At 36.6% G+C, this 25036-nt stretch overlaps 1 protein-coding gene across 1 annotated transcript in view; it reads left to right on the plus strand.

Moving 5' to 3' along the window:
- PDSS2 (decaprenyl diphosphate synthase subunit 2) overlaps nt 1-25036 on the plus strand; it is a 111709-nt gene that overhangs the window by 58917 nt on the left and 27756 nt on the right. Inside the window, exon 3 of the mRNA XM_030944692.1 lies at nt 9596-9794. Coding sequence (XP_030800552.1) covers nt 9596-9794 — 199 coding nt within the window. The remainder of the gene's footprint in view (nt 1-9595; nt 9795-25036) is intronic.

Below are 25036 nucleotides of genomic sequence, written 5' to 3' on the forward strand. Positions count from 1 at the left end.
TCTCTGCAGTCGGGTTGTCAGGTGCCTGTCCACTACTTAAGTTCTTCCTCTCTTTCACAGTTTTATGACTTCCAAATGCTGTCTGTCACTTGGAGTTTGGGGGACATTGGCATGTTTTTGAGTGATAAACATATCTTTGCTTGTGCTGACAAATTTTCACTTTTGCCTCGTTGCATCTTTTCACCCCCATACCATCTATAAACACAAAAAGGCAGGAAAATAAGTGTCTCCAATAGTAATTTTCTAACTGGAAGTCAACATATGCAGCTGACTAGAAAGGTACTTTAAATCATCTTATAGGTGTTTTCTCAGAGATGACACTCCAGTTATTTGAGACAACTGTTTTTTCCACCTGCTGTGAAGGATGAGTTGCCTTTTGGACACTTAAATATTTCCATGCTGTTAAAGCAGCAGATTGAAAAGCAGATGAGAAAGTTCAAAGCCAAGGCTGAAAGTTCAGTTTCAACTTTTAGTTTTCTGACTTTTGTCACCTCGTGTCACAACCTAACTGTTGTTTTCACTTAGAGTTATTAATTAAGAAATACCAAGTTTACCCATTTACTGTTAATTTTCTTCACAGCAAATGAAAGTGAATTTCATTCCTTTTAGTATCTTGTGTTAGATAATAATTGAGAGAATAATAGATTCCAGGGACCTTTGATCTACCATTACTGTAAAATAAAAATAAAACTTAATTTTTTTTCTCCCGCTGACCGTAATGATTTTAACCTTGTGTACTAATTTGAATGGGCTTGTAGGGGCAGAGTCTTAAATGAGACAAAAATGAAGGAAAAATTGCTAATGCTGCCACTGTATATCTAATGAGCACTGTGTAATAAACCATAACCTCTTCAACATTTCTGTAGAAAATGGTGTGATTATTTTGGATGGCTGGCCCTCTGTGTACGGCTCATTACCATCTGGCATAATGTGTATTGATATAGCCTGTAATTGTCAACTCTTATTTGACATGCTGCCTTTAATAAATGTGACTTGCATGGCTAGAACCTCCTAATGGCTATATGGAAAACTGTAATTAAATAAAATATGTATACTTATGTAAAATACACACCCTTATATCCATAAAATAATTTTGTAGAAGGTCTCTGTTTTTCTTTATCTCCTGTTCTTAGTGGGAATATTTGTATGTATTCCCAGGTTAGTACTGCATTACCAGTGTGGATACCTAAATATGTGAAGACAGACATGAATCTTGAATGTAGGTTGTTTTCTCTTGCAGAACTTGCTTCAGATAAATTTTGAAATATTTATTTTCTGTACACTGTAAGACAGAATTAATATACCTGCCATAATAGAACAGGTTCCCTGCCTGATGGTGGCTTTGTGTGCTCCTGCACTGGGAATAGGAGGTAACTCTAATGGGCCAAATGGCTCCAGTTTTGGTGTTTCTCCTGAAGAAGGTGGCTGAATAAATGCATTTGTAAATCTCAGTGTTGAAAGTATTTATACCTCCTTAAAGGAAAATGGGCTTCTGGCCAATGGTGAGTTTTCAGATAGAGGGTTCAACATATGCTGCTAATCTACTCATACTCTGTTTATTATCTGAAAAGTTTCCTTTCCTTGCCTTCCCTGTTCATTCATATATGAATAACTGAGAGATATCATTCTGGTAGTCATATTGGCTGCCTTACAAAACATAGGATTTTTCCAGCTTTAATCAATTTTAATATTTGTGTAATGGGTGTTCATCTGATGTTACCTTCAATGGCCCTGTTGATGGAGAATCCATTGTTGCTCTTTGTAAGAGATTTTGGAAAGTACCTTCCCTTTATTCTTTTTGGATTTCCTTAGACTCAGGCTAGTGGATCTTATTTTATAAACAGAATTTGCTTGATAATCAGCAAATTCTGTTGACTTTGTTTTCTGTAGTATAGATGCTTAAACTTCCTTTAAATATCTGTGACCAAATCTACTGATTTAATATCAGCCTTCTCCATGCATAAAATAGCTTTTGTTCCTCACTTAATCTGTTTTCTTTGCTTTGATTGTTAGGACAAAAACATTGGGAAGTCATACTTTCTCAAATTCTTCTTTCAATTGATGATTTTTACTGCTATCAGAAACTCAGGGTTAACAGAGACACTACTTTTGCTAATCTTCGCTTAAATCATCTGTGGATCCTACTGGTCTATTTGACCACAGCCACATTCTGTGTCTTAGCTGATTATCTCAAATGACCTGTTCCTTCCACCCTTTTCCAAACTTTGGGTGCTTTCTTCTTTCAGGAGTCTCTAGTCCTGCATATCTGTGGTCTGCATTCAGATATTTTGATTAATCTTTTTTTTTTGCATTACATATTTTAACTTGAGTAAAGCATATTGAACCAGTTCAGTTGAATCCATATTGAGGATTATTCACTTTGCTGTTTAAACTCTTTGCTGTTTATTAGCTGTGTTATTCCTTTTGTGTTGTCTTGTCTCCAAAGTTCTCTGGACCTGCTAACTGTAAAATCTTACCCACTGCTGCTGTTCATGACCAATATTCACTTCTGGGCTAAGAGATATAAACACCTGCTTGTATAAAAATATTGCTTAAAATATAACAGGCTTTCCTACAGTGCCTTGCCTTTATGCAGTTTTGTTTCTGCCTAACCTTACATAATGGACCAATGCAGTTCTTAAAGTTGTTCTTGGTTTTGAGGCGTTTTTAGTATATACATTTTTAAATTGCTGTTGCTCAGCTCCCTCTCAATCTCTGCATTTTCTCATCTAGTCTCCTTTATCAATTTTCTTCCTTGCATACCTTGTCTGGTTCGTGTTTTTTCCTATCAGTTTTTCAGTTTGTCAAAGCTAGATGGGGGAGGAATTATAGCTGTTTCAGCTTTGTCTAAACCACAATTTTTTTGCTTTTTGTTTTAGTCTTTAATCAGCTTAGTCTTTTTAATTGGGGATTTATGGCTCTTTGGTCACATAGAAATATTCATAAGGAGTTTCCAAAAAGTATTCACATTTTTCTTTTTAATTTATCTAACTGATTCAGCCTGTTTTATCATTGAAAATATTGCTCATGTATAATATATGCCTGTGAATCTTATCTGTCATATTTGTAAAGAATGTTTGTACACTGATTTAGATTATATTGTTTTCATATAACACATGTATTGGACTCACATTCACTTGTACCTAAATTTTTCTGATATGAGGTCTTTATAGCAAGTTGAATCTTTACTATAGAGAATTCAGGTTAAATGCAACATTTCTTGAGCTAGCAAAATCCCTTTTAGAAATTCAACCTAGTTTCAGTACATTGTCAATATACCTACGTATTGCCAATATGCATTATTGCAAGAGCATACTGAACACTGAATATCTGCATCATTATTTTTTACAAAATGAGAGAAGTAGGTCTTTGGAGAAGTAAACATCTTAGCTTGTGCTGTTGCTTGATGAAGTACTTAATATAGTCTGCATAGCTGTTCATATAGTCTAAAGCAGATACCAACTGGAATTTCAACCTGCCTTTTATTAGAAGTTTAAATCTTGATAATCGCTTTATAAAAACACAATAGTGCATTTGACAGCTTTACTTCATTTTGGAAATGTGATTCTTCCCATAGGGATAATCACTGATTTTAAAATGTGATTATGATATGTGATCTTATAAGTTTGACAATATGCTTATAAATTAGTAGCTCTAAATTTTATTATTGATTTTTGGCATCAATGTTCAAGTAATCCAAGAAGTCTTTTTCCAGATAACTTACTAATTTTTTCTTTCTATCTTTAGGTGAACACTCATGGTTTTTCCTTTGGTTGGATCAGTTAGGTTAAGCTAGCCATCCTTCCTTTAAAAAATAAAAAAGCCATAAAACCTAAGCTGTAAAGCTATTTTTTTAACAATACTTACATAAGTACTGGCTCATGTCTCGAGTCTGTTTCTTCTCTAGGAGTGTAGGAAGGATCTCTGAGAACAGGAAAAGTAATTGATATCTCCCTTTTTAACAGTTTGTAGTGCTTATGAAATCTGTAATAACTGAAGTAAGATCAAAGCTATTTAAGTTTCACATGTCCTGGTTTGTGGGGATTAAAAAACATACCTAGGCCTGCCACCACATCTCACTGTTCTTTTAATACCTGTCCCTTGCAGAATGTCCTTTGTATCCTTCTGGCTAATAAAGTCCCAACATGACAAAATTTGTCTGTACAGCAAGTGCATCTGATTCTTAACCATGTCAGCCCAGTCCATCTGCTCCTCATTGTTCACCTAGCTGCATTGTCCCTGGTTTCTGGATCTTGCAGTAGCCAGGTACTTCTTACTGAGCCGGTTTACTCTTGATATTCCCTTCTTTATTGGTCCCAGCCTGCGTGCCTGCCTCTGGGAACTGGAAAACATCCGTTTGACTTAGTGATTCTGGTGGTGTTTTCCTTCTGGCTTTTCAGAATAACACTTTTTCCTTTTAAACTGAGTTTGAGGTAGTGACCTTTACCAGGTCTTTATCTAGATTCTCTCACCTATTCTCCATAATTGATGCTTTTGTTTCTGGGCTGGGATTATTTTTCTTTTAGGCTGTGTGACTTGAAAGGGGAGTTGCTGTGATGAGGCCATCCAACCCAAGGACAATGTGCTGTAGGTTGTGATCACCATTCTTTGGCCACTGATGCTGATTATAGGAGTAAGGCAGACACAAGTTCAGCAGTTAGGGCTTTGTTTTGCTGGGGATGATGGTGCAAGCGTGGATTCTTGCAGTCTGGTACAGGTAGCTGGCTCCCAGGCTGGAGGGCTCCTGGCTGTGCTGTGGTGACACAGTGGTGGCTGTGTTGGCACATCAGTGGCACTACTCAGAAGCTGATACAAGTTGTTTCACTTGAGTGTTGCTGTGTGGAGTACTAAGTGGGAATTGGTTGTTCTGTGGTACCCCTAACAATGAAGCCAAGACCTGTGAAAACCCTTCTTCAAAATTCCTGCACTAAGGAAAGGAACAGGACCCTGACTTCCAGTCATGCTTTTCACTCTCCACTGCCAACCACCTACAATGCTTAGGGGAACTGGCTTGCCAAGTTCAAGAGAATATCTGCCCACTAAAAATCAGAAAACATTTTCAAATCCTATAATGGGCTGAGGGAAGATCTTGCTAGGACAAGCTATGGAAAAGAACCTAAGCAATAATCAGTGATGGTGGTGACAGAGTGTGAAAATGTAAGATATTTTCAAAAATAAATAAAGAAAAATACATGAAGGAGCATTGGTAGAAATTTTACTTAAAAAGCTTTGTGATACTAGGAAAGGAAGGAGATGAAAGAGGTAGGATATGTAGCCAGTTTAAAAATAAAGTGATTGCTAGGAATGCAATTAAACAGCATATTCAACAAACTTCATAGATTTGATGTCTTTCAACTTGATTTATCCCTCAGGTGGAAGATACTCCTACATCTTAAGACCAAGACAGAAGGAACTGCAGAAGTCTTGGTCTCTAGGCTTGTTAAAGGATAGGAGTTGGTAGATGTTTTCTGCTGGTTAACAGATACATCACTCATGGGAATGCAGTGAATATTTGGTCTTCTGCTCAAATCTGCTGCTTTACCCTGAAAATTTTCCCTGTTAGTGAAATGACAGCATCTGCCATACATACTGACTGGCCTGAACACCTGCCCACTGCCATTTAATTTCTTGTAAAAGACACCATACACAGAAGATGGGAATGAGACTGTCCATCACTATGATGCTATTTGTTACTCGCTATGCATTGTTCTTCTAGTCATGGTTTATTAGCCATGGCATTGACTTTGACAGGTGAATGGGAAAAAGAACTGTAAAAACCACTGCCCTTTCTCACTGTGTAACTAAGTGAACTATCTTGGTGCAGCACCAGCTAGTACCCAGAGCATACAGGATCAACATGAATGTAGTTTAAGCACCTCCTTGTCTTCATAGAACTTTTCTTTCTGTTCGTCGTTCACAAAAAAGGTAAAATCAGATACTAAGTGCTGCCTAAATATATAGTCAGTACCTTAAATTATTATTTTAATTCTTTAGTTAATGCTTTTTCATATTTAATTTTCCATTAAAGACACTATTTCTTTTTATTTCAAATTCATAGGTATGTATATATAAAGATTATTATAGTTGTCACTGAAATGGAATGGATGCTTTTAAAAAAAATTTCAAGTCCTGAATATAAGGCTTTTCATCCAAATCAATTCTTTTTGTATTGAAGGGAAACTATTGAATTGACAATCACAAAGAAAATGTTCAAATCTTGGGTGTGTACTGTTCATCACTTTAATTCAAAGCTTCAATGATAAGAGTTCTTAAAGAATTTTTGATCTATCAGTTTCATTATCTTTGTTCATTGTAGTTGCCTCAAAAATTTTCAAATATGGTTTTTAGTGGCTAATTTAAGTCTTTGGCCCATTTCTGTGAAATATTATGCTTAAAATGAGACATTTTAAATTATTAAATATTTTTTTGCATAGCCTGTTATCCCTTGAGAAGCCTGGTATAGTTCTGATGGTTAGCTGATAATGAAAGGTATACTAACTCAAGTTCAATACAACTGTACTATTTAATGTGTCTCTTTTATCATATGTTTTACAGAATCCTATTATTTCTTTTTAGAGTAGGACTTGAAATTAGGAACTTTGGTGGTGGTTTGCAGGGAATTCTTACTTCACAGGTGAAAGGTGTGGAAGTGTGTTAGCATTTGGTGATAAGGCTTTCCTCATTCATAGCACGCTTCCATTTAGGAACTTTGTGTGTTTAGAAACGTTGACTGTTTTCTCAGTACAACCTTGTACCAAGGTAAGAACAGGTAATTCTTGCGGCAGCCACTTATTTTTTTTGTGTCTGTGGGCTCTGGAGTGAAAACAGGATGGAGGCAGTCAGATTTTGTCATCCCATTGCCCTCTTTCTAAGTCCAGTATTGCTAAAACATTTTTTATTTTTGTATGTTGGGATTGGCTGCTTTCAAATATGAAATTATTTAATCACTGAATTGTATTCAGATGGAGAAAGCTGTTTATAGTATTTCTTCAGCCATTTAGCAGCAACTTCATAACAGCAGTGTTTATTTGTTGGATACTGGCCTTTACAAAGTCATGTCAAGGATCCTCCTGTATCTGTGGCATGGTGCACTTGTTATTGTGCCTGAGTATTCTAGGGATTATCACAAAAAGCAGTAAAAAATGCATTGCCTGGGATTTCTGCAATAGCATTGATTCTTGTATTTTCAGTCTGCTAGGGAGAGTGGAAAAGCAGTATGTAAGATCAGAATTAGGCATAGATTATCTGCCTAATATGATTCTTGTTAGCACAAATAATGTGAATAGTATTTGAAGAACAAACGGATTATAGGAAAAGAAATGAAAACATCCAGATCCTGAGCATGTGGAAAGCATGACACTGATGTATTTGTGTAACCTTTTCATGAAGAGTGATGCTGAAGTCAAAGAGGGGATTTTGATTTCCTTCATTAAGAGCTTATTAAATGAAGAAATAGGACAGTCGTTGTTTTGCTTCAATAGTTGGGGGTCACAGAGGCGGGCCTGGTCTCCTCAGGATATTAATGCCTGCTTTCAGCTGGGGGAAATGAGCCGTCGCCTGAGTTAGCTGCAGCTTTATGTGCTCGTCACTAGGGATCCCCATATGTCCTGGGATCTGCGGCAGGCGGAAATGGCAGAGCTCGGCAGCGGGAGCAGAGGGCTCTCATTGCTATTCATAACAGGTAGCTCGGCTCAATCTGCCCAGAGCAAGTCTGTTTAATGTTGATCAGCTGTCCATCTGATAAACCGAATTGATATGGACATTTCCTCCAAGGGCTGCCCTGACAATGACAGCAGGAGTATCGGGATGTCTTGTTAGTCTTTTTCTCCGAGCTTGAAAATTTATTAACCCTTTGTTAGAGCCGAGCCAAGTGTGATTACAATACCGCGACTGGGTTGTGAGAGTTTCTTCCTCACATCTTTGAAAAGCAGCCTCAACCTTCAGATTTGTTGTCTACATGGAGAATGACTGTTTGGCTTTTGAATTGTTTTTGTCTGCATGGAGACAACAATTTGTGAATTATAAAGGCAGCTTTTAAAACAGCTCAGGGGTTTTTTTGTGCTCGGCAGAATACATTGGGAACCTCTATTTATCCTCTCCCTCTGCCTTTTGTGTGCTGCCCAGGCCGTATGACCATCCCATCTCTTCTCTCTTGCTAATTGGCACCAACCACTGCCCTGAAACAGTGAGACTGTTCACAGGTCACATATATTTGGGGCAGAAGGTTGCATTAGATTAATATGGTTTGGGGCAGTTGGAACACATGTGCACCGTCCAGAGCAAACAGAATTAATTTGCTCAGCGCTGTGCTAGTACTGAGGCAGAATCTAACTTGAGCATGTACCAGCTGGTATCTTTGTACATGAAGGTATGGATCACTTTGGTTACTCAATGAATCAGTGCTTGGCCACTTCTGAGTAAGCACAGAGAACATAACACACCTTTGTACTATGTTGTAATTAATTAGAACTTTAAGGCCTTTAGTCATCTGTTTAATTGAGGGCATGGATTGCATTTTGCTCATATGTGAAACCTCCATCGCAGAAAGGGAACTGCTTGAGTCAGAGAAGATGTGAATGTGCTGAAGATTTTGTAAGAATGAGTCCTGTGTGTATCTAGCATTAAAAGGATACTCTGGTGCATTGCTCTGTTTCCCCCTCCCTTTGCCTCTGCTCAGTTATTTTGTCTGTTCAGCACCCCATTGTCGTTCTGAGCTAAGGTGACGTCTCTGGGCTTCTTGGAGTGACAGTCACTGTTGAGGGCTACAGGATTGAATTGTGGGAGAAGGGGGGAGGAGAGGGCTGTGCTAATGACTCTTTTCTTACCTTTTCCAAAAAAAATTAAAATAGAGAGCAAGCCTCTATGGAATAATCTCTGTGATAAGCCTCTCACAGGGATTTGTAACCCCTAAACTGAGAATGTATCATGCTATGTGTTGGAGTAAGAAGTGATTTGTAAACCTATCCAATAAAATTGGCCCCTTTGCTAGATAGTCACCTTTGCTTCTGACTAAAACCACCAGTGAAATACCATTAGTACACAGTTCTAAAACATTCAGCTGTTTTTCCTCTCCTGCCTGAACCCATCCCCTTTGGTAGTATTGAACTGCAAGGTATTCTGTTATTAATTTAACTCTAATTTGAGCAGTCATTGACTGCAGCATTCTTACATTGTTTGGATTGGCTTGCTCAGGACTCCCCTGCTGATATGTCCTTTGTTTCTTTCCATCATTACTTTCTGCTTGGCATTTTCTTCATGTCAGTGTCCCTCAAGCTTCTGGTAGACAAAACAGAAAAAAGAAAGCACCGTGAGGACTATATTGATTATTTTGCTTTATTTTGTGAAAAAATTCAAACAAAGGGCAGCATTCTCCCAAGTGGAGCCTGTGGTACCTGTGGTTTGCCTGGAAATACTTAGTGACAGTTCTCTGTGTTTGACACCTCCTGGTTGTGGCTTCTAGAAGTACATAGAAGAGCTACATGATAATTAATAAAATACCTGTTTATCACATATGGTTGTTTGTTTATTTTCACTAAGAATTTCTGTTCTATTCATAGCATCAAACATAATTGTGCTTTTTCTTTCTTTCTTTCAGTCAAAGAAGTCTGGCTGAGATCACGGAGCTGATCCATACTGCCTTTCTGGTGCATCGTGGCATAGTAAACATTGGCGAGCTCAAGTCCTGCGATGGCCCTCTGAAGGATATGCAGTTTGGGAATAAAATGGCTGTTTTGAGTGGAGATTTTCTTCTAGCAAATGCTTGCACCAGCCTTGCACAGTTGCAGAATACCAAGGTAAAAAAGAAAAATTCCTCTACTGCCAAAGCAAGTAAATATTAGCAAGTGTTTTGAAAGAGAGACCCCCTAAAAAATCAGCAGTTATGTATGTATATATGGAGCATCATTTAAAAATCAGCAGCCTTACCGTTATAGCTGTCAATTTGGCAGTCTGCTGTTGCTGTGAATGTGTTTGTCTCCTATGGAATTACTGTGATGATGTCTTTAGTATACATTCTGAAGCACTGAAGTAATGGATGGGTGGTCAGTTTTGGTGAGTTTAAGGGATATTCGTGACATGTCAGGCTGCAACACCTCTGGTATTGTACAACTCCCAGCTGAAGACATGTTTGGTCTGGGGTTTTTTTTTTTTTTTTTTTTTTTTACTTTGTGCTTTGTGAGGGGTTTTCTGTCTTAGATAATTTGGGGAGCAAAAGGCTTTACTGCTTTGTCTCAGATGACTTTTTGCTTTTAATGTTGTTAGGGATTTGAATGTGCCTGAATATTGGATTGCCCTACTAATGCGTATGTACTGGCTTCTAAAGGACAACTGCAATCCAACTGCTCAGCCAAACTGTTTGAAACTTTACAGGGAAATGTTTTTGATGAGAAACAAGTTGAGTATATGTATTATCTTAGAAAATGAGACTGATAGAGACATTAAGAGATCCTCTCTCTAGTCAGTTCTTCTTTTTGCCAGATAGAATCAGCTACACAAAATCATTCTTGATCCACATTTATCTAGCTTGTTCTTAAAACCTCCAGTGGTGGAGAGGGATTCCTGGGCATCCCTGTGCCAGCCTAGTAGCACCTGCATGAATGGCTGAAGAGCTAGGTGTGCCATTCCAATGGAAACAGGAAACAGTATGTTTTGCAGAGGTGCTTTTCATACATTTGAAGATTGCTGCCATGTTGTAATGTAAAATAAATGTTTGTCATGTGCAATTGTCAATAATCAGCATCGTTGTAATTGTCAGCCTCAGTAGTCTATTTTTTTTAGATTCTCATGCTAAATCTCCTTGTGGTAGTAGAGTATTTCTGTGCTCCTTTGATCATAAGTATGACAGTTTCTTTCAGAAGTGGTGTCATTTTCTAACACAGAGCTGAGATTCAAGAGAAGAGACAGAAAATTAGATGTCAATCTACTGGAATAGTAGGTTAAGCCATTATGGTGCTAACTTGTAGTAAGTATTAGGAAAAGAAATAAATAGTGCACACCATCACTGAAATGGGATGTAATTGATTTTAGTAATTATTATTAATTTGTATCAGTTGGTTTTTTTTAGTACTCTGTAAGTTTCTCAAGGCAGACCAAAGGATTTAACCCTACATCAATTTTCTGTTTCAACATAAGAGGAAACTTTTACAAAATGTAGCAACTATTACTCTGCGTTTAGTACATCATTAAGTATTGCAGCAGGAATGTATAATCCCTGAAGACTTGCCAGGAAACAAGCCTACAGTGAAATGAAGCACAAGTGCAAAGAAATACTTTTTTTTTTAAAGCAATCATTATACTACATGTTGGAAAATTCTGCCAAAACATTTTAGCACTTTTTTTCATTTTTCTGACATCTAAATACTTTCATAGCTTCTACATACGATAAGTGGGATGCCATTATGGAAACTGATTGACTTAGTAAATTATTCTTTTTCATACGTCTAACCCTACTAGCAAAGTTAGAAAAATTGAAATACAAGCTATAGAAATCTCTTGACAGGTGCAATGATTTAAACATACTGTATTTATTCTTTTGTAAATGATGAATTTTCAAATCTGGCATCTGTTTTTTAGCAGTGTGAAATAACTGTGACTTTTTTCCTTCATAATGTTTTGTGTTCTTTGATGTAGAAAGTAAAAATCACAGTACTGCTTTTTTTGCTGGCATTTAGCAAATTGGCTAATGAAATGAGCAGCATTTTATCATGCATGGTACTGACCATGGTAGCCATAACCTCCATAGACATGCATAGCTATTGTGTAGACCAGAATTTAAATTAAAGGGGGTTTTAACATAACTGAACTCCTTGCTACCAGGATAATTTTATTGTCTCTTAAATTCATGTCTGAGCTTGTGTATGATGCATTTATCTCTCTGCTTCTCTCGGGGCTGACAATTAGACGTGAAATTCTGTAGTCATAATGAAATGCAGAGCTATTTTATAATTGCCAAGGGTAAAATTAGCAAAGTCAATTATTTTCCCTTAGGCTTTTCCCTGTAGATATTAAAAGGCTGCAAGGTAATTGCCTTAGGTAACACTTTGATTTTTAAATAACATTAAATATAGGAATTGTTGTTGTTAATTCATAGTAATTTTCTTCTTCTTGCTACTGTTATAGAATATTACCGTAATGATGTTAACAAGAATCAAGGCTCAGGGTTTGTGTTTTTGGGATTTTCTTTTAAACTAGTGCTCATATCTCTCATTAGTTTGCTAAAGTTATGCCAAAGAACGTTTTGGGGTGGTGTTTTGGGTTTTATGGTTTTTGATCTCTGAGATACAAGGACTCTAGATTGCTTTAATTGTCAGTTGGAAAGCCTCCTGTAAGGTAAATTCTGCTGTTGTGCTATTACAGAATCATTGCAAATTTTGGTTTTTGAACACTTAACAATTCAGAAGAAAGCATTCCCATTTTCTGCATTGTGAAATCATGGCACATTAATTATGAATTCAAAGTTGGTATCAACTGAGGCTAAAAATATTGAAGGGCAGATGCATGTGAGTGCTACATTTTTGTAATCATGGCAAAGTCCTACATCTTTTAAGTTAATAAAAACAGTTGAAAATGAACACTAATTTCTTCAAAAGCCTTTACAGTACAAAGCATTAGATTGATCAGATCAGATGTGTTAACACTTCTTTTGTACTTTTTGATCACCTTATAAAAGCTAACCTTTTGGATGGTGGCTCTTGGCCTGCTGATTGCAATGATAAATTATGTTGTTGATTGAAAATTATGTGGATAAAACCTTACTTCAGAACTGCATCCTGTAGCAGATTGTTTATTGTTAATTCATGGATTTTAGAACAGAATTGAGCCCAAAGATGAATTGGTTTGAGATCTTTTCGTAGTTGTTATATCAGCAGTGTAATGGTGAACCTTTGGCAAGGAAGGGCATGCTTGTGTTTTGCTGCTTAACTAACAATGCAGTAATGTGTGGTGATGTGCTGACTTATTGGATTGGGGTGTGTTTATATGGGATGACAGGGTTATTTTGATAGGTTTTCTCATTTTGAGGCTGCAATGCTCCAATACTAGGATCATGATAAGATACATGTAATATATATGTGGAAGTCATTGTAAACATGTAGGTGTGGGAGTGATGGAAAAGTAAATTATGTTTGCCTAACAAAATAGGGTACCTCCCAGCTATCCTGTGGGATATGTGACCATAAGCAGTTTTAAATAAATGTGCTAATAAATTATTAAGAAGTGTAAAACGATCTGTTTAATGAGTGGTTCTTCATTGCCATCTGAAGACAGTATGTCTTTAACATTTGTTGTCTTGCTTTGCCTAGCCAAGGATGTGGGGATGAAACTGCTAAAAGCAAATCTTTTGAATAAAAGTCCCTCTTTGATAGCAAAAAGTGTTAGTTTTGTCTTTGATTTCTGCTTAAGTAACCCCCACTTTCTATAATATTTTCAGGCTGGCATTCAGATGCAAACATAGCAAAAGTAACAACCATTAATTGTCATTTTTGTCACCTGTCACATGGATGTGGGATATGGGCATTTTACTACAAGTGATGTGTGGATACTGACCACAATATTATCAAATAATGTGCTTTTTCAGTGTTTGTAACAGAGAAGTTGGAAGAAGTCTGTCACAGCATTAAAGCTGCTGCTTCCTTGAGCATCTGAATCATCAGCTGTCTTACAAAACTATAGAGGAGATGCTTAAAAGGCATAATTAAAACCAGTTTTGATGCTCTTATACTCTAAAGAGAGTGATGCATAGAACTTCAGAAGGCTGAAATGGTGCATTTTAGTGCAATGCCTAGAAAATGGTAAAATAATTTGCAAATGCATTTCTTGCAACCTCATAAACTGATAAGAGGGCATCCCTTTGTATTTAAAGAAAGAAAACCCACAAACCAGCCAAACAACCAAAACAAAACCACCAAAACCCAACATACAGAAAACAAAAAAAATAAACCTCCCCATAGGAAGAAAAAGCCTATCCCAAAACCATGAAATATGTGGTATGGTAGTGTTCTCTGTGGTTCTTACTGAAATCTTAAGAATTGACTCAATTTTTCCCACTGTAATTCAGTACCTTCTTCTTGAAATGATTGAACTCTTCACAGAAACACTTCAAAATCTACAGGCTGAAAGCTTGGAGCTGGATTTAAGAATCTTGTCTGTCAATGTAGAGCTCTGCCAGAAGACCACATTGTAGAGCATTGTTTTATTAAGTATTATTTGTTCATAAATAAACAGTAGCACAGATGTAGTACTTATGTAATGGATCCATTTCCTTATGCTAAGTTTATCTATTCCTAAAGGCATAAGTGTGCTGTTTATCAAATAAGCCTTGTGTTTACATAAACATCAATAAGTTACTAATTTAAGTCCTCCTGTGTCTTCCTGTTGCAACCACCTGAAGGTGCCCTGCATTTCGGATAAGAACTGTTTATTATGAACTGTGGTTTCTACTTCTGTAGCATCAATTGTGGTCCTGTGGGGAAGGTTCAGTTTGGAACTTAAGCAACCTTGGTGTCCAGTGAAGGATTTTGATAATATACTCTTTGTGAAATTATGCCAGTTGCTCCTTTGAAGTAAATTGACATTTTTGAGCATTGACAAACAAGCCAGGTTAGAATTTACAATTTTAATTTTTACATGTCATTTAACAAAGTGTTACTTGTATCAGACTTTTTCTTTCCCTGAATGATGTCAAGAGAAGAGCATAAATGTGAAAAAAAAAAACCCATCATGAATCTGCCAAGAAATACCCTTTTAAAATCGAAACTAAATGTTAATAGTTGCCAGTGTAAAGGCAACCATTAGCAGCTATTGGCTTGTAATAGATTCAAATTACCATCCCTCAGAACAGTGCATTTTGTTTGAGGTAAGTAGAAGGTCCTCCTTCTTAAATGTAGTGGAAATGAGTTCAGAGCAATGAAAGTTCTTTTGAAAGAGAGATTCTTCTTTGTTATCTTTGGTGGAAGATTTGAACCATAAATATCTGCTAAGTGTATTTACAGCATATATTTTTATTATATTTTACATAACATAACCAGAGAACTTTATAACCTGAATTTTCCTACTGGTATTCAGTAGCTTTATTGATCAGACAAGGCAGGATGAAAAAATCATGGAGTACCAGAAGTAATGTGCTTGCTCCCAGTTACAGTGTTCATATAGAAAACTGAAGCTGGTGATAAAACCGTTTTGAATCTTTTATATACTTTTTAATTGTTTTTAACTCTTTGTCTTTTGCTCACATATTGACTTTCTTTTTCTTCCCAATACAAACTGCTGTTGGAGATGAGTATCTTTAAAATGATCAGTTTACAGAGCAGCTGGGTGACAGGAATTTGGGGAGAAGCAGAGATCAGATTAGATCAAATCAGATTAAGAGACAGTTTATAAAGTTTGATAATTATGTTGTCTTGTTGAGGGGAAAAAAAAGAAGAAAAAAAACCTTCAGATTTTTATGTAGAGAGCTAATTAAAGAGCTTTTCTGAAGCAGTTTATCATGTCTGTTTTGGTGTACCTTCCCCTGCAGCACTGTTTGATGATGATGTACGGGACAAGATAGTATCTATATTGTTGAGTATTTTTGTTTTAATTTAGTATTTTAGAATGCCACAGGGGCGTGTCTAAAAACCAGACACTGCTGAAAAATGCAAGTGAGTTTAAAGAGCTCTGAACTGATTTATGGAAAAGTACACTTAAGGAATGCTGCTTTGTCTGGATGCTGGGGGGTGGGGGGAGAAGAAAACCAAGAAAGAAGTCTAATGTTTTTGAACCCTTTAACTAATGGGAGATGACACAGGGCAACATAGCTAACATGACTGAATTATTACATAATAAAGCTCTTCCTTAGGTAACCCTGAATAAGCAGTTCCTAATATTAAAATATTGAGATACTGAATATTGTCATACAACTTAGCATAGCTTTTATTGGAGAATGCAAGCACACTCTTAAGTACTGAGAAATGCAGAATAATTGATAATTATGTATGAACCATAACGAAGAAAAGTGTTATTTGTTACAATTATTTTATTTCGATGGCACCAAAATGTACTAATTTACATACCCTTTGAGAGGTAAAATTAGATTTCATTTACTGTAAAGTAAACATAAAAGAGATGGTAATTGAAACAAACTTTATGTTCATTTAATAGACATGTATTGGTTTTTCTTCCAAATGTTCTCAAACACTGAATTTTTAATAAGATTTATTTACTGAAGTTTTATTGACAACCATGTGAAATTCCTTTAGTAGGAAAAAGGCAATTTTTGTTATAGTTGGTGAAAGTATTGAAGCATTAGTGGGAGAAAAAAATCTTGTGTGTTAGAGATAAAAGCTTAAAATCCATTGGAATCAGTACCTGGTAATCAAATGTTTCCCACACTACTGCTGTAAAACTTTTGTCTAGCATTTCTGCTGTCATTAGAGACAACAGCTTTTATGATATTGATGATGACAATAAAACTGTTGAATGATGCTAGTGAGTCTCCTAATTACTGCATTGTACTCTTCTCACTGTCTCTTTTGATGCTTCTGTCTGTGGAACAGTTTCTTGGCAAGTACATCTTTTGCCATTGTTCTCAAGAAGTAGCCCCTCAAATAACACCTGAGCGAATGAAGCATTCTGTTTTCTGAATATTCCACAGGATTTTTTCTATTTAACATTTGCTATGTATAACCAGTAATATAATTGAATATTTGTAAAATTTCATTACCTTAATGGCTGTGGTTATATTTTTGAAAAGTAATCTTTTAGAGAAGTTAAATTAGAGGATTAGGTGACACGGCTTATTAACTTATTAATTCAATTAAAATTCGAAAAATTAGACTTAATGTGTAATTGTGATAATGTTAGAAACAGTCTCCTTTTAGATCAGTAAGAGTCCTGTTGCATTGCAATGAATGCCAGTTTTGAGATTAAAACTGCTTAACTTTGCCTTCATTCCTAATCAGTGCATTCCTCAAATAGATTTATCCTTTACCTTAGTGGCCTTTTGCACCTGTACTGGTTTTTAAAGCTAGAGCTTGTGTTAAGCTTTCCCAAAGTTAGTCTCCATGGGGGTTGGTATATGACTGCATGGAAAGAGTATATTTCTCTGATTCTTGGCCATGGCACTACTGGAAATTTTTATGTTTAGATTTCAATCTGTTTTCTGTCCTCCCACTTCTGCATGAAAAAATAGTTCTAAAAAGAAAGAGTGATTTCTGCCACTTCCCTCATGGATGTCTGTGTCTTACAAACAGTACCTTGTAGCAGAATGATTGCTGCGGAACATGGAAAGACTAAAGCTGAGACTGATAGCAGAATATGTCATCATAGGTGTGGTTGTATCATCAAATCTAGATTAAAGTCTTTCCCAAAAACATACTGCAAGAATATTTTTAAAGCATCAAGGCATGGTGCTGTTGAGAACAGAGTTGTGAATGTTTGAGATTCTGCCTCAATGTCGCATTGACCAAGCGACTGACGGTCTCAGAAAGTTTTCCATTCAGTTCTGGTGAATTTTCAGTGGCCTACCAAAGATCTTTACACCAATTTGCACAAAGTCCATGCAATATTCCTGCCTCTGATTCATCTCACTAACAATCTCCTCAAGTTACATCTGAATTCACCTTCCTCATAGTAGCAATCAGACATGTCCTTCTGCTTTTCTGGTCTGCCCAGCAGACCGAAGTCAATGTTTACTGCTTGAGTTCATCTTGAGTTCATTAACCAAATACCTGTCATTATTACAGGTAAATATTGTCTTCCTCGGAGATAAACTGCACAGCTACTTCTAACACCTGGTTTAGTAATTCTTTGTCTTATAGAACTGCTGTTTGCCTCATAATTAACAGAATGGTCTGGAAAATACAGATATGCCATTTACATGAAAGAGAGGGCTTTTCAGAGATGACTAAACATCAATGAAGATAAAAACTAAAACAACTGAAGAAAGGCTGAATCTGATGAAAGTCAAAGGTCATTCAACTTCTCAAGGCAATCACTAATGAGTTCTGGGTAGTTGGGGTCTGTTCCTCTTACATTTGCTCCCTTAATGTACAGCACTGAGTTGGCAGTTGTCTAGTGGTGAACACAAATACTTCAAGAGTCAGAAATATTTACAGGCTTGAGATATATATGTGCATATTAAATATGTATATGTGTGTGTTTCTATCTCTGTGTATATATATATATACACTTGTATATATATACATCTAAATTTAATTGGGTGTTAAAGCCAAATTTTGGAATAAAAGTTTTTTCCTTTTTCTGAAGTAAAACACCCTCACTTTTCAGAGAAATTCCCTTTGAAAGATTTAAGACAAACATTAAAAAGTGTCTAGATTTAGTCTATCTGTGACTGTTGACAAGAATTTGTATCCAAGATCAATGCCAGAATAGTAGCAAAGAGATATTTAAAAGAAAACAAAATTTATTCTAAGAAATTGAAGCAATGGAAATTTCTGAGTATGTGATGTTATATTCTGCATGAGATGCATACTGTGGGAAAGGGCTCTCAAGAGCCAGCAGTTCTGCTACTTCATTCACCACTAAATTACAATAGATATTGACACTGCCTGCATTTCTCAAACAGAGATGTTTGTTACAGCTTTTTCTTTCACAGCTGTAAATAATCATCATGGAGGAATTCATTGCTAAATAGCTTTATCCCTTACACAAATTATAAAATTAAAAAGAATTTTCACAGAACAGGTATATGAAATGAAAGTACCAGTGAAATTTCTTCAACAAAAGCACTGGAAGAGGCTGCACAGGGTTGAGTCACCATGCATGGAGGTCTTTAAAAGATGTGTAAATGTGACACTTAGAGACATGGCTTAGCAGTGGACTTGACAGTCCTGGGCTTAGTTTGGACTTGATGATCTTAAAGATCTTTTCTAACCTAATGATTCTATCATTCTAAGGTGATGACCTCCAGAAATTATATTTGCAATGTCAGCTTCATTCTCTTTATGACTGAAGAAATGGAAGATCCTAAGTTTTGTTTTCATGGCTTTATTTGAAATCTGTTTCTCAAACATGGTAAGATTCCTATTGAGAGTGTGTAGGAGGATAAAAAGCAATTAGATCTGTATTGGGTGAAATGCTGTCCCAGTATTAGCTGAAACAGACCTTTTTGTGTGTGAGTATTTAATATATACTAACTTTCATCTTTGGATGTGAGGGGTATTTGGTTCTAGAGGTGGATTTTCATGACAAGGCAGTTAATATATAGTTTTACAGGACTGGAGGTTATAGTGGCTGGTATCAGCTGTACATCTGGAGTATGGCTTCAACAGACAATACACTTTTAAAAAGTGAAAATATATTTTTGTCACAATTTGGTTGCAACTGAAAGCTGTTAGCAATAGTAATAAGAGTCTGAGACTAGTCTGCATAGCCTTTCTTAGTCTCCCAAGAATGTAGCTATTTATAATAGGGAAATCTATTCCTAGTACAATCAGTAAACCTAACTCTTACCTAAGAGTGTATTTGTCACCTTGACTGTATTATTTCAAAGGTGAGGAAAGTTGTTATTGGTCCTGCAGATGTAAATATGTAAAATCAGCTGTGATCCTCCTCCAGAAGCTGCTGGTGTCACAGAGTGGTTGAGGTTGACAGGGATCTCTCGAGATTTGCAGTCCAAAGCCCTTGTTCAAGCAGGGTCAGCTAGAGACAGTTGCCCAGGACTATGTCCAGACAGGTTTTAAATATCTCCCAAAATGGAGACTTTGCAACCCCTTTGGGCATCCATTGTTGGATGCCCTCACAATAGACTGTTTTCCTGTATCCAGGTTGCATTTCATGTTTTCATTTGTGCCTGTTGCCTCATCCTGTCAATGGGCACTGTTGAGGAGAATTTGGTTCCCTCTTCTGCTTTCCTTCTCATCAGGTGTTTATACCCATTGTACTGCAGGAAAGGCTAAAATCAATGTGCCATATAAGTAGGGCAATTGATTATATATCTTCCCTTCTTTTTTCACTGCTGTAAAGTTTGTCTTTAAAATGAACCTTTCCATGGTAGCATTTTTTGTAAAAGTGCTTTAACATCTGGAGTGGTTTCAGTGTAATAATATGGTAAAATGCATAAAATTTTAGCAGTAATATAAATGAGTTAATTGTATTTTTAATCAAAATGCTGATGTATTTGACTTCTTGTTGGCTAGCAAGAATATTGAATTTCTCAATGGACTGTATCTGCTTGTTAGTATCAGTGTTTTGAAATTCAACAGCATTTCACTTGGAGTCTAGGGTCTGATTGCTGCTACCCCTGGTGAAGGGGGTTGTTGATTTTTTAGTTTAACAAACATCTGCAGCTTCATTAAGTTGATTTCTTCTGTCAGATGCTAAATGGTCATACTTCTGATTCACATTTATTCAGGTACAGACTGTTCGAAATAGTAAATGCTACTTGCAGATACAATTTGTGTTATTCACTTGAATCCTCAATTCCTCTGTGAGCATATCCCAGTTTAATGGTGGTCTGCAGCAGCATGACTGGGAGCAGCATTTTATAACCATGCTCTCCTGCACCACTTATGGATGGGGAGGTGTTTATATCTACAGAACCCTGTAGTCGTTATGCCTTCTTTGTTCACTGTTTTATGTAGAACAAAATTGTAATTAAATTACCCATCAGCAATCAAGTATTTCTCTAACCTGGGTCACTCAGCAACAGTTGTTCAGTACTTTAGTGCAAGGATCTGCTGCTGTGGATCTGCAAAGATATTAAGAAACTGTGTAAGGTATCATGCGGAAGTAGACAAAGAAAATTATATTTCTTCTGTTGGTTCTGTTGTCCTTAAGGAAAATGACTGAATTATGCACTAAAAGTCTTTACATTGGTGAAGTCCAATTCTGTAGATAGTGCTGCATCAGCATAAAAAGGGTAACTTAACACTGGTGAAAATCCCTGAGGCAGACTGACCTTAAGGTAGATATTTAACAATATTAGCAATTTTCAAATTGACAGCTGCTGATTATTTTTAGTGTCTTAGAAGCACCTTTTTAACAAGTAGTAGGGTTGGATGATATGTTTACACTGTATTGTTATATTGTAGTTTGCTACTAATTCATCATTAACAGAATGAAGAAAGCCATAACTGTGTTTTCCAAGACTACTTAAAGCATGCTAGAAAGGCAAATCACTGTCCTTCTTGTGTGTTCACTAAGAAGAGAGAGCCAGATCCAAAAGACAGTAAAGCTCAAGATGATTTCAAACAATAAATCCAATAGGATTCAGTAAACATTAGATTTAAAAAAACATTCTGTAGGCCAGCACGTTCGGTTACCTGTATAACTACTGATGTTTGAGGAGATTGCCAGGAAAGAAAATTGAATTTCACTGTGCTTGGAACTCCTTAGAGTTTTCACTCCCCTCTCCCCCCCTTTTTTTTAAAGGCATTATTGAACAATCAAAATCCAAAATCAGCTCTTTGCTGAGTTTTGGCTTTAGCTTCCTAGTGTTGCAATGGTTTGGGTCAGTTTCTGCGGAATTTTTGAGTGTGGAGTATTTCTCAAACTAGTGCTTCTTTGGGGAGGGAAGTGCAAGCTGAAGGAATTTTTGTCTGTATATTTAATGGTTCCTGACTATCTAATTTTCTTCTTTATTTCTGTGGAGAAGTCCTGCTACATTTTCAAATCTACGCATCAGCAGCAAGGATTAGGATCTGCCAATAGCAGATGTGTGAGGAAAGGATATTGTTTCAACATAAGGATGGAAGGAATTACTTGTGGTCCTTCTCGGAAGGAATTTGGCAAAGCTACGGAAGTTTGTCAAATAGAAATTGTGAGGGATGAAAAACAAAGTTATATCCATTGCTGTGTTTTTCCTAGTGCTGCTTCCTGTCTTCCCACAAGACCTTCATCCTTTCTGTGATGTTTCCATTGAAAATATCCGGTAGAGTCTGGAGAGACACCACATTACTACTCTGAAACAGTGTAATCAATTCAATTTCAGCTGTTGAATTTAAAATAAAATTACCATTCTTTGAATGGAGCTCAGATTCATTCCTTTTGTAAACCAGAAGGAAAACCAGGGAAAAAACCCTAAGTTTTGTGTTATGTTGCAGTAAACTTTACACACAGTATTTTGAAGATAAGTGAAGAGAATGAAGTGCTTGCATTGCTGAATTGGCACCAATGTTGTCTTTTCATCCAGGTTGTTTAAAAACCTTGTGAAGGATGAGTGGGGCTCGGAATCCATTCTTTTTACTGTGCTTGATAGAGTCTGAATTATGTCTTTTAACTCTGGAGAAAGTATTGTACCAAAATGTCTTCTGTGATTGCCCTGCATTCCTTCTAGCATAGAGTTTCACTTCCATTAAAATACACCTCTTTTTCTCTGGACAGAGTTGAATCTTCCTTGACAGTCAACTGAGTCATGAACTGCCCTGCTGTAGCTGCAACAGTGAACATGTGCCCCATGTGACACCATGTGTGATGCTTTGGGAATTTTGAACTCTTATGGATAAGTCCTCAGGAAACAAGATGAAATTCTGATTTCAGGAAAATGAAGGAGGACATTCATTAAGTGATTGATTGGATTTCCTGAGTAATTTTCTGAACTAAGTGAATTACCCACATTTTTAATTTACTTCTTCAAGTAATAGAAATTTTGAGCTTGAGTAATTAGACTCAAAGTAAAATTAAAGAGTCTTGAAGGGCTAAAGCTGTGCCTTTTTGATAAACAAGTTACTACACCAGAAAAGGGTAAATTAAATTTCACCAAATTTCTGCTCTTTAACCCTACAGAGCTCTTCTGGGACTGAAACACAGCATAGCCTTTTGGACTATTTTATATTTGAATGACTTGGAGAGGTCAGAGCATGTGTTCTACATTGCTGTGGAATGAGCAATCAAATGGTTGTGTCCAGAATTTACACCATGTTATCCACTTAGTCTGCCTAAATAGCAGGAGAGATTTTAGCTCTAACAATCCATCTCTTTTCCCTGTATTCAACTGAAACTGATGGCCTTTGTGTTGGCTTTTTAAAAGCAGAAGAGATCACATCCCTACAAAAAGTGTTGAAGTAATTCCATCTTAGGAAAAAAAAAAAAAGACATTTCAGAACTATTGCAAAATGTGTTTAAAGGATGTGGAATCACTTGCATGCGCATTTGTCACCTGCAAGTAATGGGTCATCCCCTGGGCAATACCCAGTCATGGGGATACTGGAGGAGCAGAAAACAGCACTTTGGAAGATGCTGATGTGGAGTGGAAAATAAAAATACAATGGAAGTTTGTTTTCCTTCAATGTGTGGTTGCTCCTGCTCATCCCAAGGAACCAGGCTCCTCAAAAACCTGTTGAGGAGTGGAACACAGTGGGAAGAGAGATTATGAATAGGCTGCCTTTGGTATCTTTTGGATTTGCTGTTTTCAAGCACTAATTCTGGCAATTCTTTCTTCTCTTCCCTGATCTCTGAACTTTTTTAAAATAGAGCTGAACTGTCAAATGAGAAGAGAAGCAGTTGAGAGCACTTCATTTTTCATCTAACTTCCTCTCTCCTCAGACTTACATATCAGAAACGTCAGCTCTGGTCAGGCAGAGAGGCAGCAATGAGAATGAAGACAGCTCAGATAGTTTTTGCTGCTCTTACGCTGGCAGACTGCATGATTTTCTGGAAAATCAGTTCACTGTTGCCATTTTCCCCTTACATAAAACAGTAGGGAATAAATTTAACAGGAGATGTTGATTGCTTTCAAATTTTCTGATGAAAAGTGCTACATAAGAGCTAGACACTGTATCATTTCATGAATACTACTGAATCTGTAATAATTTTTCTTCCTCTGTTGTTTTGGGATGCAGAGGAAAATTGCCTGGTTTCCTCGTTTCTCATTTCTTTCCCCAGTGCTCAGGACCCCAGGCCACTGATGTTAAGCAGGAGATACTTTTCATAGATCAGATTAAGGGTTGGTGAGGTAACAGAGCCTCATGCAAGCATCCCACTGTGCTCTTGAACATGGAATTTCATTCCTGGTAGTGATCTGTATAGCCTCACATTTACCTTAAAAGTATTTTTATATATATTTGGAAATAAGAGGGGTAATATTAATACTAAATTCTCAATTCTCACTAACATACAATGCTTAATATGTGACTAAATGGTATTTAACATAATAAAGATTCTTTTAAATAGTTGTTGTGTCATTCTCCTGAGATGTTTTATAAACTCTTAGAGGAAGAGATACAATTGTTCACAAATATTTCACCAAGCTTGTGTTAAGCCAGTTAAAATTGCCTTGGAGAGTAGAGTTGCACTAAAAAGAGGGAAGAGAGGTGGAAAAAAGAAACCCCAAAACAGGGTCCTGCTCAGTCTAGAGTTTCAGGCAAGAGAGGAAAAGGTCTAGTTATCCAGAGCCAGCTGCATTGTTAAAAGTTCATACTATCACTTTGACATTTAGAGTAGGACTCTGTGTCTTTGTAAATTCCTCTTCGTATTACCCATGTAGGTCTCTGAGCTCAGACCATTTCACAAACCATAACATTTTTGAGTGAGTGATTGATCTGTATTATGTGTCCTAGCCATCAGAAGAATCTTGGGATGTTGCTTGTATAAACTGTAATACAATCTGATCCTGGGCATTTAGTTACAGACTTTCATAGACCTATTGGCGATACTCAGTCCTCCTGGATTTGGGAATAAGGCTTATCTGATACCTTAAAAAAAAAGGGGGGGGGTGGTGGTGGTGGGGTGAGGGTTGTTGTTAAAAAAAAAAAAGAGCCCCTCATTTTCTCTGTACCCCCCCTTAAATAACTCAACACATCTGGTAACACTGTAGGATCATTGTCCTTTCAGTTCCTTCAAAGCTCATATTGCTACAATATTTCTTCGGTGTCTAGTTTCCTAAAGGGCAATGTGATTTTTTTTTCAGGCTGTTTTTGTAGGTCTTGCAAATTAACCCAGATGCATTGCAAGAAAAAATATGACTTTTAATCAGCACCATTTCTAAAGTTAGCGCTTGCTGTGTGTATATGAATATGTATATGAACTAGTGTTTAAAAAAAAGAAAACACAACCTTTCTGCTAGTACTCAAAACTAGCATACAAATGTGGTTTTATTATCAAA

The sequence above is a fragment of the Camarhynchus parvulus genome, chromosome 3 (genome assembly GCF_901933205.1).
Source record: "Camarhynchus parvulus chromosome 3, STF_HiC, whole genome shotgun sequence".
Classification (NCBI taxonomy): Eukaryota; Metazoa; Chordata; class Aves; order Passeriformes; family Thraupidae; genus Camarhynchus; species Camarhynchus parvulus.